Source organism: Thamnophis sirtalis, unplaced genomic scaffold, assembly GCF_051295495.1.
Source record: "Thamnophis sirtalis isolate CommonGarterSnake01/CBP01778 unplaced genomic scaffold, rThaSir2_p1.2 scaffold_9, whole genome shotgun sequence".
Classification (NCBI taxonomy): domain Eukaryota; kingdom Metazoa; phylum Chordata; class Lepidosauria; order Squamata; family Natricidae; genus Thamnophis; species Thamnophis sirtalis.
In genome coordinates this window covers 32,829,752-32,850,786 of record NW_028261389.1, presented here as the reverse complement: position 1 = coordinate 32,850,786, position 21,035 = coordinate 32,829,752, and the positions used below count along the sequence as shown (strand labels likewise).

Sequence of the window (21,035 nt, the reverse complement as noted above, 5' to 3'; positions counted from 1 at the left end):
AGGTAGTCTCAAACCTAGCTCTGAATAAACCTGCTCATTCTTTGATTTAAAAAAAACCCTATAGACGGTGATTTTTCTATTTGTGAAGTATGCCAGAATAAAATTCCTTCTAGGGTAAACAGAGGAATCAAGAGCAATTGATGCATATTGTTACTACATGCAGTATATACAGCAATAAGGAAACAGCATGATGTTGGCAGTAAACCAGTGGTGGGTTGCTGCCGGTCCTGATCGGTATGGCCATACCGGTAACGGCCTGGAGCAGCTGGGAACGTACTGGTACCGTGGCTCGTTTGGCCCACCTGCCCGCCCATGCTCTATAGCTGTATTTATGGCAAAAGGCATACTGCGCACGGGCACAGCGTGCAGAGCCTGCACGCCCCTGACAAGCAGCTGGGTGTTGCAGGGGCGGTGGCTTGTGCATGCATGCGCAGCACACGTCAGGTGTGTGCACAGCGCATGTCAGGCTCATGCATGGACAGACCACAATCAGCGTACCGGTAGCGACAGTAAGAGCAACCCACCACTGCAGTAAAGCAACTTTCTCCAGATGTGCTAAAGTAAAAGCTAAACGTAGAAGTCCCAATTATAGATTTCCTTTAAAAAGTTATTTGACATTTAAAATAGTATGCCTTGGTTTGCAGAAGAAAGTGGCACCTCTAGTAAATTCCTTTGGGACCAGAAATTTTCACTATATGTGAGTTGGATGGCTATGTAGATGCTTCATCACTGGAGGTTTTTAAGATGAGACTGCATAGCCACCTGTCTGAAGTCGTATAGGGTCTCCTGCTTGAGCAGGGGGCTGGACTAGAAGACCTCCAAGGTCTCTTCCAGCTCCATTCTGATTCTAGTTTATCTTCCTTTTTTACCTTTTTTTAATCTCTTGTTATTCAGCTATAATTTTATTCCCTATCTTCTTGTGTAAATATGTTGCATTTGTAAAATATGCAGCAAAAATCAATCGGATAAAATGGGAGACGAGTATGAAAGAAATGTTCTGTATTAAAAAAAAAGTTTTGGTACTTACAAACATGCTTTTAAAATGTTTTAAAATGTTAAAATATACTGACAAAACATTAAACATTTTATTGTAAAATTTCAATTTTTCCTAACTGTGTATCATTCAAATTCTAAATTTCAAGAGAATCAAGATCAATGTAAATGAAAAACATTGGATCATTCTTGTTGTGAATATTAAATTACTCTGCTCCGGAGGGTGTTTAGGCAAAATGCAGCCATTAAGCTCCTTCGCCTTTGTAGTGTTACTCATTCCTCATGTTTTGGGGGAATACATCCACACCAGTTTGCCAGAATGAGCTACAAAAAGAAAGTGGGTAATGTATTCCTGTCTCTTGTGTTTTCTTCTGTCAATCTCAGCACCCAGAAACCATAAGAGCAGCCAGTGAAACAGAAGAAAACTGGAGGGGAAAGATTTGCCAGAGAGTTTCCTGCTGGAATACATAGAAACATGTACTCAACAATGCTGACCAACAATATGCTCCGATTATTGGAAATTGGGTGGGGGTGGGGTTTCAGAAACTTATTAGAGGGAGAATATCCAGGTATATTAAACAGGGATCTTCATTCCCAGTCTTTGAAAGTTGCCAGGCACTTTTTTTGGGGCTATTAATAGGTAAGGACTTAACGTTTTGATCCCACATCAAAAGAAAGATGTCTTACTAACTGCATAGGCCAAAGAAGTTGACTTATATTAGTTGATAATTAGTGGTTCTTCTAAAGACTGTGCTATGAATATTATTTACTTCTGTTTGTCAAAATATGAAGGTGAAACCTGTACTAACTAAACAGTGTGGCCCAGATTCTTTAGCAGCCTCAGGAAGCTTAGAATCCTTAAGCGGTTCGGTGCTTGAACTGAAAATAACAATCCAATTTGATATTTGAAAGCAGGCTGAAAGCTCATATCCATTACCTAAATGAACTATGAAATAAAGAACTGAAATATCCAATCTTGGAAATTTCAGGATTTAAAAAATAGAAAATGTACTGATGATTTAAGACTGCAATTAATTCATCAGGACATATTATTTTGTATTTGTTGGATTCCTGAAAGAATATTTAAAAAGAGATAATTTATATTTTGTGCTAGCATTGCATGAAATCTGAAGCTTAATTGATATAATTTGACCTTATCCAGATGTAGCTTTGTTTTGATTTCAAATTATAGCAACACTTGGGGGGAAATATTAAGAGTTAAAGATATAAATATGATATTGAACAATATTTGTAAAACATAGAAAGTGTCATTTCAAAACGTTTTGACTTAGCATAGGGCCTGGCAAAGAAGATAATCTTATGCAAATGAGGTAAACATCTTCCCAATATTAACAACTAGTTTCAGGTATATTTTTATGTGCTAAAAATGAGATAATAAAGCAATATATTTCTACATGGTCTCAATTTAATCATTTAAGATTGAATTAATTTAATTAATTCTAATTAATTAATACTAAATGAACTATGAATTTTTTGTAGTTCTTTTTATTTTTTGTTACATTTCAGTTAATTATTATAACATTTATTCTCTCTGTATTATTTGTGTTGTGCATGTGTTATACTTTTTTCTATTTCTATTGCTGGGAATCTGGTGGGTTTTTTTTAAGTGTAAACATGTAGTCACACCTCTTTATACGCCGTGTTTACCTTTAGCATTCCGACAATGGTTAGTGTAGAAAGTCTCTTTACGCAGAATAATCTCTTGAGCTATAATTCCATAGCTATACACATCACCTTTCTGCGATTCATCACCACAGCGGAGGTGTTCAGGAGCAGTCCAGAGATCTGATTTACAGAAGGAAATCATATTTGTAGATATGAGTGGACAGACAGGCATTTCAGAATTTAATCTATTCTCATATTGGTTTAGCTCCCATTAATTCTATGGATTGTTTTATCATAATAAAAAGATTTTTTTTTGTGGAATATAAAGATGTCAGTGGATAGTCATCCCAACAGTCAATATCAGAGATATTGATCTAGCATTAGGAAATTTTGTCTATGTTGTTAGGTACTGATGTTGTACTTAGATGCTGCATATAGCTTGTCCAAGACATTTAGTTAGCCACTGTGAGACCTAAAAATTAAACTACAGGAGTCTTTGGTCAGAACTAGTAAAACTGTTCTTAGATCCCGAAAGTGGGTCAAGTACAAAGAATTTATTTATTTACTTATTTATTTGTATATATTTAATCTGTTCAATAATTTGATTTATTTATTTGATTACACCAACTTTCTGCTTAAACGGGCACTCAAGTGCCTAACAAAATTTTAAAATGGGTTATAAAAGATTTAAAATTTCTACTCCCCATTGAAAGTGTTCCATTATGAAAGCCTGTCAAACAGAAGAAGATAACCATTATTGGCATTTTTCCTGTGGGCAACTGGCACACATTAAAAATGAAATTCTGTTGCCTGCTCTCCAAAGTGTATACATACATAACACACATATAGGTATGCTATATACATACATACATATGTATATACCTACATCCTAGCATATAAATACATATAAATATTAATCACTGTCCATCTTGAATACCTATCAGAAAGAGGAAGCTTGAGAGATTACAAGGTTGATACTGTATGGAAGAAACCTGGGGTTGACTCTGGATGTTCTGCTTCAGATATCACGTAGCCTCCTTCCAGAAGGTAACAAAGAAAACAGAAGAATCCTTACAGATTTTCTACATATTGAGCATGTGAAGGCCAAATTCAATTTCAGTGTCCAATAGGAGCTAATACTCATTAGTTGGTGTTAAGACCATCTTTAATGTATTGTGCTTAGTCATTTTATTTGCTGAAATATCATTCAGATGGGTCTACAATGGGTCAAAGATCTCTCAAGGGATTACGATAGTTTAAGAAACAAAGTTGGCCTACTTTCCATGGAACTGCACTGAACCAACCCTGAGGGAGAGGAGACTTGAGATCTGGCTGTCAGACAAAAGCATTCTAACTACCTAGTATTTGTAGTGAATTTATAGCAAAGTCCCTTTCCTCCTCATTGAGAGGAATAACTTTTCTAATACATTATGGGAACAGAAAAAGGTTATCAAGATCAGTTTAAGGATACATGGATGTAATTAAGAAATGGACCCTCAAGTCTCTTATTATATTAGTGAGTTCATATGGGATGTGATCAGTGGTGGGTTCCGGATCCCGTTCCAACCGGTACGGTTGGAACGGGCCTGGCGTTGCCCACATAAATGCGTGCAGCGTGCGCATACAGGTGCATGGCTCATGCATGCGTCGTACCTGCCAGCGACACTTCCGCAAGTCTTTGCGATGCTCCAGCTGTTCGGCGGAGCGTCACACAGCACTGTACGTGCCATGCGCATGTGCGGAAGTGCCAAAGGCTTCAAAGTACAGGTAAGGAGGGTGGGTGGGCCCTCCAGAGCACCGTACTGGAACGGTACCCATTGTTCCAGGCAGGCTCCGGTACGCCCGTACCAGGGCATACCGCCTACAACCCACCACTGGATGCAATTAAAAGAAAGATGGGTGTGTGTGATGTTTCACTAAATATTTTGCTTTGCTGTCTCAGAGTTTTAAAAAGAGGGGTGGTAAAACCTGATTTAATCACATATTATCATTAAAGAAACACATTACTGTCTCAGTGGCATCAACTGCATCATCATTATATTATCTAGATCTGATTGACTACAAAGGCCAGCATTCCTAGCAATATAATAGTCATCATGCTGTCCTCTGTGCCAGAAAACCCCCCAAAAGTAGGTAAAAGTAGTGCATTACGTACTACAAAATATGTTTGGTCCTACTGTATAAGGCCAGGATGGCAAACCTAAGGCACGCGTGCCACAGGTGGCACACAGAGTTCTCTTGGCAGGTATGCCAGCCATTGCCCCAGCCCAGCTCCACCACGCATGTGTGCATGCTTCCCGCTGGCCATCTGGTCTTTAGGTCTCTGCTGTGCATGTGCCTTGAGGTAGGGCGTATGCATGGGGGGAGCTTTGATTGCATTTTGTGGCCTCACTCAGAACCCCTGCACCCTATTTTGGCTTCCAGGTTGGTGCAGGAGGCTTTCCAGGCCCAAAATGGGGTGTGGGGGTGTACAGAGTTCCCGTGTGCCGCATGATTCCCCCCCATGCCCCATTTTGGGCCTGGAAAGCCTCCTTCACCAACCTGGAAGCCAAAAATGGGCGAGGGGGAGCAAGGCACATGCACAGGGCGGCTGTTGCATGCGCTTTCAGCACACAATGACAAAATGTTTAGCCTTCACTGTTATAAGGTGTGGTAATGAAGGGCCATGATTTCTTGGCCAAATATATTCTTTGTATATATGTCCTAGTATATACAAGCTTTGGCATCTCTGCACAAGGCTGGAAAAAGTCCTTTCTGCAAATTAACTGCCAGTTTGTGTCAGTATTAGTGAATTAGATGGACCAATGATTTGATTCAGTATGAAGCATTTCCTATGTTCCCATTCCCAAGCCATGGGCTTTTTAAAAAGAGAGTAAATGTTTTTTTTCCATATCCCTTAAGTACCTTTTTTAGAGAGCAGAATAGAATTGCAGCCAAAATCAGTGATTTTCACAACCATGCGTTTATCAACAACACAATTTGTGGATTTCAGGCGCCCATGGACCTCTGTTTTGCTTGAATGCAAGTAAGACATTCCCTGTGAAACAGAATGGCAGAAGGTAACAGCATAATATCATTACTAACAACTGTATGAGATAGACTGGGGCAGAGGTGGTATAGCAGTATTGACCCGAAAACACTTTTGCATGATTTCATTCTCCAAGCTGGCAAGAAATTCTAGGACTTGTAGTCCCCACTATATCTAAATGAAAACATGTTAAAGAAATCTTGACTAAAAATTAATGTGAGTTCAAATTCAGTAGAGGTCCAAGCATGAATCCCTAGCTAAAGAAAATATCCCAGATTTGCAAGACTTACAACCTATTTCTGAAATACATATTATAACTGACAAAATTTTAAATGACAAAGATAATCTTATACAACAAATTGAATTGGGAAATATCCGTTGGTAAATGTTTAATGGAATTATTCCACACTTGCTTGCTGGGACGATACATATAAGATTCAGAAATGTTAAATGCATTAATTTAAAAAAGTGTATAATATTTAGGAGCTAAGGTGAATGTGACAAAACTGCTTCCCAATCCATTTGTAGTCTGGGTGAAATGAAGGCCAAAACAAAGTCTTAAAATAACCTGGCTACCAGGTGAACGGCAGCACAGGATTAAGTGGAATGATGTTTTCTTGATGCACTGTTTGAGCTCCTTACCACTGCACCTTTTCTCCACACACCACCCAGCCAGCTGGGCCCTTTTTAAACACAGATCTACCAGTCTTGCAGAATATTTGTGGTTGCATGTTCAGGAAAGGCCAGAAAGACACGTTACCAACATCAAGTATATTCCCATGGCAATTTATCACTCAGCCTATCTGAAAGATAGCTGAAGCCTCTGTCCCTGCCAGTTGCCCAAGCATCCTTCATTATCCTTTAAGGACAGTGACTGATGACCAGCAAATGACCTGAATGGGAAGGGAAATAAAGCCAGAGGAATCTACTAATCACTGCTCTTAAAATCTTGCAGTAAAGTTATATCGGCAAGGACCATTTACAAACTTGATAACTGATGCAGAGATTAGTGCTCAGCTGTTAGGGCAAATTTGGGCATATTTTTTGCTATTGCACCTGCTCTTTTATATTTCAGAATGGGGGAGCAGGAATAGATCAGTCTAGTACTGCTACTTTCTACCTTTTTTCTTTCTTCTGCCATCATCTAATAAAATGATGCTTCATTTTCCAATGTCAGTACCAGTAAAGGATGGGGAGGAAGGTAAAAAAAAAAATTCCCACAGATTTGTCTGCATTAATTATTGACAGTACCATGTGAAAGCCCTGGCAGTCCCATTTTAACACTTTCTTATATTGTCTTATCTTCGGGCCTTAATTAAGCTCCCTTATCTTGTTCTTTTTGTACCACAGAACATTGCCCAGCAGCAAAACACAGAAGAAGACAAAGAAGTCAGGGCAAAGCATTATTATTCAAGCAATGCTTTCTCTTGTTACAGCAAGGGCTGCATTCAACTCAGAATCACTAGTGAGAAATCACTCACAGCAGGGATTGTACATCTACATGTCTATTATTTGTTTGATTCATCAGTCTTATCAACCCAACAGGAAGCAAATGCATTTCTATGATGCCCATAAATTCAGATTATATCAGTCAAAAGCAAAGCGATGAGAATGGGAGTAGATTATTCCACTGGATGGAAATAAACAGTCTTACTCTTATATATGATGGTAAAGATAGAGGCACATTTCATTCTGCTTGTTGGCAAAAGGGTTAATCCCCAGACCCTTGCTTTTACTACTACTCTGTAGTAGTAAAATCAAAATCTCAAATCCAGAGACAGGTTTTGTACAATTTCCTGTACAGTCAACATAGGCTTATAATCTACAGAATAGGACTCCAGATCCCAGTAATTAGGTCCATTCCTAAATTTCATTGGAATTTCCAGAAAGCAAATTAGAATACTTATACAAAGCACACTGATGCTAATATCAGATGGATCAAAGCAGTCCCTAAGGGCTACAACAGGTTTGTTGGCTTAATTAAATCTGTGGATTTAAGGAACATCTCCAGAGGCTACCGTACAGATTATCCTTGGGTTACTAGAGAGCATTTGTCCTGACCCAATTGAGAGATCCCTCTATACATGAGTTTAGAACTCTTTTGAAATAACACTAGTCATGGACTATAGAGGTAATCTTAAATTGGGAAAAAGAACTGAGTTTTGCCTGTTATTTGTTGCCAGTTGTCTCACCAATGAGTGTATTACAGACTTCTTACAAGGTTTATATGACCATATGTAAAACATAGAATAACAGGGTTGGAAGGGATCTTGGATGACTTCTAGTCCAACCCCCTGCGAGACCCTATGACAAATGATTGCCAACCTCTTTTTGAAAACCTCCAGTGAAGGAGCACCCATAACTTCTGGAGGGAAGCCATTCTACTGTTTATTGTTCTCACTGTCAGGATGTGTCTCCTTAATTCTAGATTGGAACTATCTTTAATAATTTTCCACCAGTTACTTCTTGTCCTGCACTGGGGTTCTTTGGAAAATAAGTAGACCCTTCTTCTCTGTGACAGTCCCTTAGGTATTGGAAGACTGCTATCATGTCATCTCTCGTCTTTCTCTTATTAGACTAGGCATACATAATTCCTGTAACTGTTCATTGTACAGTTTAGCCTTCAAACCCCTTTGTTGCTCTTCTTTGTTGCTCTTCTCAGCATCCTTTTTGTATCCTAGTGACCAGAACTGGACACAGTATTCCAAGTGTCGTGTTACTAGTGCAGTATAAAGTGGTACTAGCACTTAATGTGATCTTAATATTATCCCTCTGTTGATGCAACCCTAAGACTACATTGGTTTTTTGGTAGCTGCAGCACGCTGCTGGCTCAAACGTGATTGTCCACTAGGACACCAAGATCCCTCTCACGATCACTATTGTTAAGACAGGTACCATCTATTTTATACTATTTAATTTGGTTTTTCCTGCCTAAGAATAAGACCTTACTTTTCTCCACAATTGCATTTTGTTGGATAGGCCCCAATATTCAAGTCTGTCAAAATCCTTTTGTATCTTGAGTCTAGGTTCTAAAGTGTTAGCTACTCCTCCCAACTTGATGTCATCTGCAAATTTAATGAGTATCCCCTCTATCCTCTTATCTAAATCATTCATGAAGATGTTGAAGAGTACTGGGCTTAATACAGAACCTTGAGGTACCCCAAGTTAATTTCTCAATTTCTTACTTGGGTGAGAAGGCAGCACCATTTTGCCTAAAGCTGATTGTTGCTGCCCGTAGACACTTAACTATATTTCTAGTCAAGGATGGGACTTACTAGTTAGTGATCATTTCACCTCAGCCTGAACCCCTATTTATGATCTGTATTCTAGGTAGATTGATGGGTGAGCTAAATCATCTGCATTTGCTTGTCTCTGCCACACCACATCTTTAGTACTGTAATTGGTAGTTACTTTCTCTGGCAGCAAGTAACCCTCAGTGGATGAGGAAATAAAGGCAGGGGAAGCCATCAATCATTTTACTTAAATTCCCCGGGATTAAAACAGGACAGCATCACTTGCCAATCTCATTACTCAAACAGAAAAGCAATTGTCAGTGAAAGCAGCACAGGTTTTGCCAGCCTGTTTCTCTGCCAAATCACACTTTGGAGCAGTGTTTCCCCAACCTTAGCCATTTTAAGATGTGTGAACATCAACTCTCAGAATACCCCAGCCAGCATTGGGAGTAAAAGTGCATATTCTTGGAATTGAAGTCTGCACATCTTAAAACAGCTAAGATTTGGGAACATTGCTCTAGATCAGGGATGTCAAACTCACGTCGTCATGGCAGCATCACGTCACATATCGGGATTTCCCCCCCTTGCTTAACCGGGTGTTGGCGTGACCAGCACATGACACATCTGGGCCGCAGGCCACACATTTGACAGCCCTGCTCTAGATGAAAGCACTGTAAAATTGGTTGTATCCTAAATGTGGACAAGTCAGTAAGTTTTTTGAATGAAAAACCAGATAATCGTCTTTTAAATATTTTAATGTTTTAAAAATTACGCTCAGTCAGGGTGAACAAAGATATGCAGCTAGCAGATTCCTTGCTTACAGGAAAAAACAGCCATTCTACAGAGTCAGCCATCTGACAATTCTCCATTGCCATTAAAAAAGAAGAAGTTCTGAACTTCTGTCATAAAAAAACCCTGGTTAAGAAAGATAAAAGAAGAATGTTCCTGTATACATATGAATAATTCAAGAAGAGAAATAATAAATATGTTATGTATCTAAATGGGAATTAAAACTGGGACACAATACTTCAATTTACATTTATATTTGTTTCCTTACACACCCTTTTTTCTGGCAATATACATTTTCTGGGATGATTACCTAATATAAATTACACTCTCCACCCACCTTCATTGACACTGAGGGAGGAAGTAGAATGTATGAATTTTGTCTTTTTGATTGTGTGTTAAGGACTCTTAAGCAATATTCTTTGGTCAGCTGAGAGATAAACAATAATACAATTTACTTCTATCTATAGTCTGTGCTGGACTAAGAGAAGGTCCTGCCTCAGTTTTCATACATACATTTTGAGCACTCTTGATGAAACCTCTGATTCTGAGAGAGTTCCACCTACTCCTCAGTCATCAGAAATGTACAGTACACCTGAATGGCATTGGGCATCTTCCTTGTTAATCCTTATTAAGGATTAACAAGCCCTGCTTGTTTCAAATCATTGCATTTACCTGACTTACTTCCAGGGCAATAGGTGATATAGCCCAAAAGATTTTATATACTTTCTAGGTAGAGAATATTAGAAGAAAGGGAATATATTCTCTTAACATAGCTAAGGACTACTTAAATGTGTCTGTCTCAGAGTGTGAAGTAATTGAAAACAATAGAAAAGAGATCTTGCCAGGACATGTTTGCACAGTGATTAGTTGCAGGTGGGGAAAGGCCATTTGTAACCCAGGAGGAGTGCAATCTGAATTATCACAAAACAGGTTGAATACCAGTTTAACTGCAGGCACACAATACATGCAGCAAATGAAGGTTGAGGAACTATTTTGTGTTTGTCATGATGGTATTGGATGATATTATTTCTGATTCCAACAAATGTGTGGGACAATTAAACTATTGAGAGATTTTGCTAAAGATAATCCCTACTGGAAAAAAGTCAAAATTGTCATGGTCTGAGTTGACATCCAGACATTTGTCTGGCCTCTTCTTTGCCTCCTGTCCAAACAAGGATGGAAGATTTGTCTCACTGGGCTCTTCCTCGTGGCTGTGTTAATTTTTTTCCCTTCTTTCTTTGAAGTGACCTTCATTGCTGAGGTCATTGCAGTAATAAGAGCCAGTCTGGTATAGTGATTAAGGAACCAGCCTAGAAGCTGGTAGATCATGAGTTGTAGCTGCACCCTAGGCAACAAGCCAGTTGGGTGACTTTAGCCTTCTCTCACCCCTAGGAAGCAGGCAACTTCAAGGCACTTCCAATAAATCTTGCAAAACTGCAATGACTAACCCAGGCAGTTGCCAGAAGTCAAAAACTGACTTGCAGGTGAGTATGTACACATACACACACCCACACACCAAGACAAAAGAGTAGTACAGAATGTACTCTGGGAGAACTTAAGGGAAGTGGTTGTGGATTGTTTGGCTTTATTTCCATTCCCAACATCAGTCAACATCTGACAGGAAAACATCTATCAATTGCTCGCCATTACACAGATTGGGGCTGGAACCTCTGGAGGACGCAATAATGTGATACGATATGAACATGTGAACATGATGCTCTCATCTGGCTTTTGGGACCCATAATCTGTGAAAAGGAACTTAATTCTATCTGGCTACCATTTCCATTTTTAAAATTCTTCCCATGGGGCTAGTTTTTGATTATTGAAAGTACTGGTCTGTGAATGTGTAGAGATTCCAGAAGACACCATGCTCACCTGGGAATGATTAGGTCAAGTAGTCAACAGACAGCATCTCTCTCTCTCTCTCTCTCTCTCTCTCTCTCTCTTTCTCTCTCTCTCTCTCTCTCTCTCTCTCCCTCCCTCCCTCCCTCCCTCTCTCTCTCTCTCTCCCCCTCCCCTCTCCCCTCTCCCCTCTCCCCTCTCCCCTCTTATTTTGCCATGTGTTCACAGGCAGGAAGTTCAGCCTAGTCTCTTCAATTTTTTTCTTACTCATCTGCACACTTGCCTCTTGGTCTCCCACTTTGTCACTGTTTTTTGCTCTTGCAGACTTTCATCTGCCCTCTCCCTCTCTTCTATAATCAGTTTGCAAAGGGGCTGTTGACAAGTTTAGGTAAGCAGACTCCCCTCTTTTCCTGCCACCATTGCAACCCTCATTTTGTAGTTCATCATAGCTGATCCTCTCTACCACTCCTGCTGCCAAACTGTAATAAAAGTACTAGACAATTTGCAAAGAAAAAACTGAACCATCCAACGATTGCCACAACTGCAAAATCTAAGCCTATTCACTATAGGACTTTCAATGACCCCACTCCCTGCCCCCCTTGTGTTTGCAAGAAGAACCTAGATGAGTTTGGTAAGAGGAGCAATTCCTGCCCTCTACAAACATAATTTTAACTTTATAATTTGTCTTTGCATATACACTTTCAGCTGTGCAAAAGCCAATGGCTCCAACAAATTTCAGGGGAGAAGAATTGTAGGTTTAACCTTCTGCTTACCATGAAAGCTTTCACTGATTTACTACCTCACTGAGAATTAGGTCTGTCTACTGGAAACAAAAAGCATTCTGAGAAAATGAATGCACCAAAAGATTACTGGAAAAAATTCTAAGTAAGCAACTACGAGCTTCATGATATTTTTAAAAATAAAAATTATTTCCAGTGCTCAGCATAACTAGCTACAGAGTAAAGCCCATTTAATGAGAGCCCAGGATGATTTTTTTTAGGTCATGATTTTAATTTTATAAATATCTTTGTTCTAAGGAAATTTCTATCAGTTAGAAAAATTACTTTTATTTTTTCTGTACTGAAATGTACCAAATGTATTGTGGCTCAGCTCTCAACAAATCTGCTATTTCATATTTACTGTTTCTAATGACAGGACTGGAAAGAAACTTACGCAAGCTGATTTTATATACAGGTAGCTAGGGCAATATATTAAGCTTCCAATCTTATTCTGTGGCTAGGTTTTATAATGTAAAAATATCCTCATATGCTTACCTTAGCAATGTCATACATGACAGAAATTTTAAATTCCCAGTCCATGAAGGTTCCATCAGGGTAGGAGATTTTATCATTTAAGACATCCTGAGATGAAAACAAGAGAAAGAACTGCAGGTAAGAAAGTTAAAACCATTTTAATCCTGAAAAAGTTGCTAAACGTACCCAGCAGTTAAACAATATCTTCATTCAGCTCAATTAAAATAACACAAAATAATGAACCCTTGCTAAGCAATTCAGGGCAATTGGATAAAGAAAATATTTCCTTGAATAATGTAGCTATTGGGAAAATTCAATTTTATTTCCAGTTCAATTCAGATATCAGCTTAGTGATTCTGTTTTTCCTGAAGTTACTTTGATCACAGTGGACAGTCCTATCTGAATACAGTGGGTGATGAAACTGAAATAGTTCTCCATGTTTATATCCTTTTTAAATGGCTATTGCGGTTAAATAGTTCAACAGGAGAACAAACCTAACCCTGTAAACCCTTAGTACCTGCCACCAGTAATCCAACAGGTAATTGACTGAGGTATTGTTGAGAAGGGGGGGGGATTATACTTAAAACACAAGTGTAAATTATTGCTTTTCACAATATAGTTAAGTTAATTCCAGCTGGAAATTCTGGAAAGTATGGTTCTAATACCTGTAGGACACCAGGATGGAGAAGATCAGGCTCACCTTTTCATTACTGCTCTAAGAGGGCTGAACTTTTTTATCTTAAACTAAATACTGTAGAGTATTCGCTTTGTGGTTTAAAAGAACCTCAGCTTCTATCTGGAATATTCCCTACTTCCTAACATGGAGGAGTGAGCCCTTTTGGTTTCTCCTCATGACCCCTAAAATATCACAAAATCTAGCTCAATAGCAGATTAAAATAAGTAAAGTGGCATGTAACAGGTTATAGAGAGATAACTGCCATCTGGAGCTATTTGATTTGTTTCTGAACTGAAGATGCCAATCAATGTCATTGTTATATACCGACCAACAGTATGGTAGTTTCCACCAAGGTCCTCTGTTCCGGCGGGAACAATAGTCAAATCTGATTGGTCGAATGGTCTGACAGCTCCCTATAAAACACCTGCTGCTAGACAGAATCTTTGCTGGACTGTACATAGTTGTCACTTAATAAAGAGCTGTTTGTTGCTGAAGCCTGAGTCTGCCTCATCCATTCACCCGATCTAACAGTCATCTTCTCTGATCTATTGTGGTGTTGTGGTGTCCTTTTCTTATTACCTTCCTGGTCTTCATAATTAAAGCAAAATCTCATTAATTCTGAAAGATCTCTAAAGGAACTATTTCTCTTGCAACCACCACTAAACCCTTTACTGTTTTAGAAATTCTTTTGTTTTTCTCCCTTCTTTCTTTGCATCTCTATGGTAACATGACTGTGGCGCATGGGGAGCCTATAGGACAGCACAGTCATTTCATTAACATTAACCACCACCACCACCAAATTAAATGAGTTATAAACAGACTACCATTCTTCTGTAGTGGCCCCCTTGACCCTCACTAAAAATTTTCTTTAAGATGAAGGTTAATGTGTCTTGATACAAACTAACCAGTGAGTTATAAATCTGTTTACCCGCAATGAGCCCCTTTCACAGTACTCAATTACTCCATAGATCATTGTGTCCATCTTGACTGTTCCATAGAATTTAGTCAGGTTGTAATAGTCAATTTGAAGGAGCTGGAGAAAAGAATGGCATTTATTAGAAGCAAATAGTTACATTTAAAGGAACATACAATACTAGGAATGAAAAGTATAAAATCTCTCAGTCTTTGCTATGGCCTGGAGATATTGTATTTTGTGTTGGGTCTTGTAGCTTTTCAACTCTAAGGTGATTAAAATATTTGCAAAAACTGCACAAGATGCATATTTTTGGAGATCATTAACCATACCTAGAATGTTAAATTTATTTTGTGGGTGCTCTAAAAATGCCTGCTATGCTGGAGGTGCATAGCAAATAATAAAATAATAACTGTTTAGTGGAAGGGAAATTAAAGTTGCTGCCCCTCATTCCCTCATCTTAGATTATTTTGTTCTTGCTTCCAGCCAGTACTTCGTAGCAGTGTATAGAAATATAGTTAATACATTCCCCGTTTTTATTTTCTTGGAATACCTAAAGGGTCTATTTAGGATTCAGAAATATTCTTAGAAATAAAGAAGAAGGAAAATTGGTGGGTTTTTTTTAGCAAGCCAGTTTCCTAGTTAAGTTTTTTTTTTATCTATGTAGAAGAATGGCTACAAAATGACTTAATACAATTTAGAAACTGAGCTAACTCATAAATGCCTTTAAATAGATTTGGCACAGGGTAGAAGTTTAAAGGATTAAAATCAGTAACATAATGATCAAACTGGGAAATAGTTTTCAAACTTTTCAGCAGTTGCTCCTTAACAGAGGGATGGGAGGCCTATTAGGTTGTCCTGTCCTAAGTGCCCGATGGACCCAGTGTGTTGTAAGAGGGAATTAGTTTTTTTTCCTAAAGCTCTAACACGCAGCTTCCAAAAGGCTAAAAGCTAGGGATGACCTTTGGAGGGCTTGTGATGGGGTGGTGCAACTATCCTGGCTCTCCTCCATCACTTGGTGGCTTTCAATACCATCATGCAGTTAAAGGTAATGGTTATCACCTTTAAAACCCTATATGGGTCATTGGCACAAGATCTCATTATTGTGTGACTATCTCTCCAGAAGAATATCTCCCCATTCCACTAGATCAGGTAAGGTAGTCTGGCTCCAGATCCCTTCCTTGAAATCCTGCCACCTAGTGGCACCTCCAAAGTGTGCATGGCTGCTCCTCTCTTGGGGAACATGCTCTCCTTGATGGTTTGACAGATCCCCACCCATTTAGCCTTTTAAGATTGGGGATACTTTTTATCAAAATGCTGTGAATAGAATAGAATAGAATAGAATAGAATAGAATAGGGCAAGGGCAAGGGCAAGGGCAAGGGCCAGGACCAGGGCCAGGACCAAGATCAGGACTAGGATAATTGAAGCTTGCTGCAGGGCAACCTAAGAGAAGATTAAAGGCACAGTCTTTGTATTTTTGTTCGATTATTTCTTTGTTTTGTTGTTTTGTGGTTATTTTATAGTCATTGGTTTTACTGTTGTTATGAGCCATCCTGAGCTGTTTAAGATGGGTGACCATATCAACATTTTAAAATTAAAATAAAAATACATGAAAAAGTTGCATTCCAGCATTCCTCAGAATAGTGTATTGCTTACCTTATTTAGAGCTATTTTCTGTTTCTCTGTAAAATTTCCATCATTGTGTTTGAACTCCTTCAGAATTATTATCTAGAAAATGAGAGCAATTGGAAGAAAACCATAGCAAAGTCATAACATCCTATCTCTATTGTCTATAATGTCTAGAGAAATAGTTTATAACAATGATTAAATAGCAAATACATCAAATTTTATAGACAAATTGATATTTACACTAATCAATAACAAGCCAATGATTTTTAAATTTTTAAACCTGCAGTCTACTTTGTTCATTATTTAGGACTGAGAAGTTGCAAAGGAATCATTTAAGACAATTTTCCATAAAATTTTAAAGCATCAACTTTACAATAAACTGGGAATTTCATGAGCAGCATCATGAAATCTGTCTTGCACAAGAACATCAGATCATTTTTTTAGGGAAGTCAAGTAGAACAGAGAGACTGGGAGTAAGAATACCTTCTTATCATATTTGCCTTGACGCAGCCTTTGAACAGTATTCCGCCTTTTGTCTTCATCAATCTGAGAAACAAGAGGACACCTTCAGAATTCTTCAGTAAGGTCCCTATCCTAATGTGTAACTAAAATGCAATGCCCAGCTGCTGGAAAGTTGTCAGGGGAATGGATTCAAAAATGCTTCCCATAACTTGAATATTATTTTGATATTTTGTGCATCAAGCGATATCATTCAATTTCTCCTTTATTTCTCATTCTTGTCTCAAGATGGTCGTCTTGTTTTTGTGGAAGAATATAGATTGCATTGCACTTGTGTCAGAAGCACCAATGTGTTTCCAGGTCGAAAGGATTAGCCAGTGACATCATCATTGCTCAGGGATGCCCAGCTGGCAGTGGTGTATTAACCATTAAGCAGACTAAGCACATGCTTGGGGCACCAGGCCCAAGGCGGTACCACAAAGTTGAGAAAGAAAAACCAATGAAGATTTGTACAGTATGTACAAAGGGCGGGGCACCAAGATTTGTCAGTGCTTAGGGCACCAGTGAGCCTTAATCCGCCACAGCTGGGGGCTCTTTTTATGTCCCCAACAGAAGCTGGAGCAAAGGTGAAGAGCTCACCCATCCTCCAAAACAGCACTTGAATCTCAAACGTGGGCTTGTTAATCTCCAACCAGGGTCCTGACCTAACCACATGAGCTGATGTGCTCCTTAGAAGAATATAGATGACAACACTTAATGCCTAAACAAAATAAAAGTTATACCAATTGGTAGTCTGATTCCTAAGGGGAACACTATTGTGTAAAGCATAGGAAGCTAATAGATAATCTTAGTGCAGTGTTTCCCAAACTTTTGACATATGTGTACCCCTTCTATAATTTTCGTAACACTGAGTATCCCTCATAAAAAACGCTGAGTACCCCTCATAACTACATAAAAAATGTAGTTAATGATTTTCACGCTTTCATCCAGAACTTTCTGTAGATCAGCGGGCATCTTACGTGTTGCCAAAGCCTCTCTGTGTATGCAACAATGTGTGGATATGACATTTGGAGCAACATTTTGAATTCTTGCAACGAGTCCTTTATTAATTCCAACCATACTTTTTGCTCCATCTGTGCTTATTCCAACACATCTATTCCAATCAATTTTGTTCTCTTGCATAAATGTATTCATAACATTAAAGATATCTTCTCCTGTTGTGATATTCCCATGTGATCCCCACCAAACTCCGGTGCAACGCGTACCCCCACCAAACTCTTCCCGTACCCCTGGGGGTACGCGTACCACACTTTGGGAAACACTGTCTTAGTGTCCCACAGATAAAATGAATAGTATTGCAACTTTGGAACTATACATAATTCCTGAAAGAGCTGTAACCAGCAAATGGGGGAAAGGGAGGAGAATAAAATTAGATTAGAATTTCAGGTAAAGCTGCAATTAAGAGTTCTTCGGCACAACCTGCTTTTCCAGTGTGAAGTTCCCCACTAACCATTTGTTGAGGACAGGAATGTGTGATGTCATACTCAGTTCAGCCTCCTGCAAAGGTAACCTGTCCCTTCTTGTTCATCTCAGATGAGATAATGCATTGGCCATGAAGTGCATAAACTCTATCCATAGCATTCCATTTCAGTAGAAGCCATGTTTTTACTCCTACTGGATAATCTAAGTTGTTGCAGGCACATCTCTTTCCCTCTAGTCAATAGTAGCTACCATTATGCCCATGCTGACCATATTTGCATATGCATGGTACACTTGTAGGCAACGTAGCCACTTGCTGCCCCATTCCCTTGCAAAATTTATTTATTCGAGATACTTGGGAGCTGGGATGAAACTGCAAATGAGGGGAAGAATGATAATATTGGCCACTATCTGTGAACTAATAAATGTTACTGTTTCTATTATATGGGGCAGAGTCTAGTAGAAAAGTCTACTTGCTTTGTACAATCATGAGAAAACTGTTAACGCACATATAATAAACTGAGCAATTAGCCTTATTGTAGAACAGAAGATTTTATAATGTCAGAGTGATATTATCTGATGTACCATTGTGAAGAATGTACAGCTTACTTCATATTATGTGGTGAGAAACCTTTCCCAGACATGGCTGTCACTTCCTACCTTCAGACTAACATGATTTGACTCATTAGTATTCAATGGTAATATCTTCTCCGGTGGAATATGGGACCATCTCTTTTGCCGCAATTGATTGGCTCTTCTGTACTTCCTGAAAAGTATTATAGAAACAATTCTGAAAATATTAGAATCTGGAATTTTAGAAAGATAAAGCTGTGTTAACATTTTAACACATTTACACATACATGCAACATAGCATCTAATTGGGGAGGGGGAGGAGGAGAGGGGAGAAAGATCAACAAGTCCAAATGGAGGATGCTGGGTCTTGTAAAACTTTAGCTATAGAGCCCAGGCAGTCAGATGGATAGCTAAAGCTTGCAAGGACCCAGCATCCTCTATTTCTTTGCACAACTTTTGGAGATGACTTTTGTTTTTCTTTAGTTGAAGGAGGAAAGCTGCAGAAAATTTTTATTTCCTTGCTTGCTTCAGGTCCTCCACTCTTCATCCTGAAGTCAAAGTCAAATTTAAAAGAGATAGACGTTGGAGTGCAGAAGAGATTAGTTTTAACTAATTGGGGTGGGAGAGGGGAGCGATCAACAAGTCTATCCCTCCCATGGCTGTCACTTCCTACCTTCAGACTAACATGATTTGACTCATTAGTATTCAATGGTAGTATCTTCTCCGGTGGAATATGGGACCATCCCTGCTTTTTGTAATTTTTTTTAATTGAAGAAATGTGGTTTCCTGGGAGGGAGGAGAGGGAGGGGATTAAGCAAGGGAAAGGTTTGGGGAAGCTTATCCTGAAGCTGCCTTTTATGCCTTTTATGCAAGGGCCAGCTTCCCAAAGCCTAGAGAGGCAGGCGAGCTTTGCAGCCTCCCAATGGCCAGTTGATCGGTAGCAATCTGATGGTGCAGAAAGCTCTGAAAAGCTAATCAACTGGGCCTTTTTTGCCCCAGAAAGCCAGGCACCTTGGCAGGAGGAAGTACAAGGGCAGAATTAGGAAAGGTAGGCATACCAAGTGCTGGCAAGATAATCAGCTATGTAGAGGGCCTATATACAGACTGGGGGATACTTTGAGAGGCCTGAAGTAGGTGGGCTTGTGCCAGAGCAAGGCCTTCCAGGATCTACACACTTAAATTGAGCTTCACTTAACAACCCATGAATTCATTTAAAGAATGCATTGGGAAGAGCAGGGATGACTAGTTGTTACTTTAGGCAGTTCATTTAACATTGTTCTGACTTTTGACACTAATAGGCAGGCTCCATTATGGTCGTAACTTGAGGGGAAACTGGAAGCATTACGGTGAGACCAATTGGAAAAATAGCGGGCTCCAATGAGTTCCATGAAAATCCAGCCAGACAAACTGCTGTCAGGGGAGGGATCTTCAGATCGGAACCATACTGTAGGGATAGGGAAGAAGGAGTTGCATCTTGGACAATCAAGAGGAACCAGCAAGTTCCTCGGTAGGTCAGAGAAAGCTCTTTGGACTGACAGCAGGTGCAGTGGCCCTTTTCAAATGACCGCTCTGAAGCTGGTGCAACCGGACTACGTTTTTGAACAAGAGTGGTTTGGAACGGAGTGTTGGAACCAGGTGAGTGATTGGCCAGCTCACAGTTAAAAGAAAATTTGAATTTGGACTTTAAAAGGGTCCCACAGCTAAATTAGTGGCTAATTGGCATTTGGGAAATTCCATGGAGGAAGAAGGATAAAGTGGAGGCTAAAATACTGAAGCCCAAGAAGATTCTTGCTTTTATAATTGGATTTGGAGAAATTAAAAATAATAAAAAGAAAGAACCTGGGGAAAAGTTTTTTTATGTGGATTTAAAGTGTTTTTGACAGTTTTGACAATCAGCTGGTTTGAGTGTATTGTAGATTTGAGAGTACTACAATAGTTTGTGAAAGATAAAAGAGAAAGTGCAGCTGTGAATCTTGACCTTGATTACCAGAAAAGATAATTTGGAACTGTGACAACTACTAAAGACTGTTTTTCTACATTGCTTGGTTTGGAAGATAAAAAATGTTCGACTTGGATTGGATTGGACTAATATTAGAATTGGACATTAGAATCTGGAAATTTAAAAAAAGGACTGTATGGATTAATTAAGTGTTATTTTTAAAAGTCTTTAAAAATTGTTAAATTTGTTAAATTGGCAATTTAGATCCTTAGATGTATGATGAATTATTTGAGATACTAAAAAACACATGTGAAACTTTAAAAGGCAATAAAAAGTCAGAAATTTGGCTGGAGCACACAGATCAGGAAATAGGAGAGAAGGGGGTAAAAGAGAGCATAAATGAAGAACAAGAAAATAATATTGAAGAAAAAGGAACTGAAAGTAAAAAGCAGTTAGATGATTTCACTGGGATTTACAGTGGCACAAAAAGGGTAGGCAGAGGGAATGCTCCCCCAAAAAGAATCAATCAAACAGCAAAAAGGGAAATAGTGGGACCAGGAAAAACCCTGTGGAAAACTACTCGAGCAATAAAATTAAAAGTG

The 21,035-nt window shown here is 39.0% G+C and overlaps 1 protein-coding gene across 1 annotated transcript in view; it reads right to left on the bottom strand.

Annotated features, from left to right (window-relative positions):
* Positions 1-21,035, bottom strand: part of GUCY2C (guanylate cyclase 2C) — a 77,217-nt gene that overhangs the window by 18,657 nt on the left and 37,525 nt on the right. Inside the window, exons 12-18 of the mRNA XM_087723266.1 lie at positions 18,582-18,687; positions 16,467-16,529; positions 16,011-16,082; positions 14,369-14,473; positions 12,786-12,872; positions 5,524-5,656; positions 2,662-2,799 (exon numbers count right to left, since the gene is read on the bottom strand). Coding sequence (XP_087579392.1) covers positions 2,662-2,799; positions 5,524-5,656; positions 12,786-12,872; positions 14,369-14,473; positions 16,011-16,082; positions 16,467-16,529; positions 18,582-18,687 — 704 coding nt within the window. The remainder of the gene's footprint in view (positions 1-2,661; positions 2,800-5,523; positions 5,657-12,785; positions 12,873-14,368; positions 14,474-16,010; positions 16,083-16,466; positions 16,530-18,581; positions 18,688-21,035) is intronic.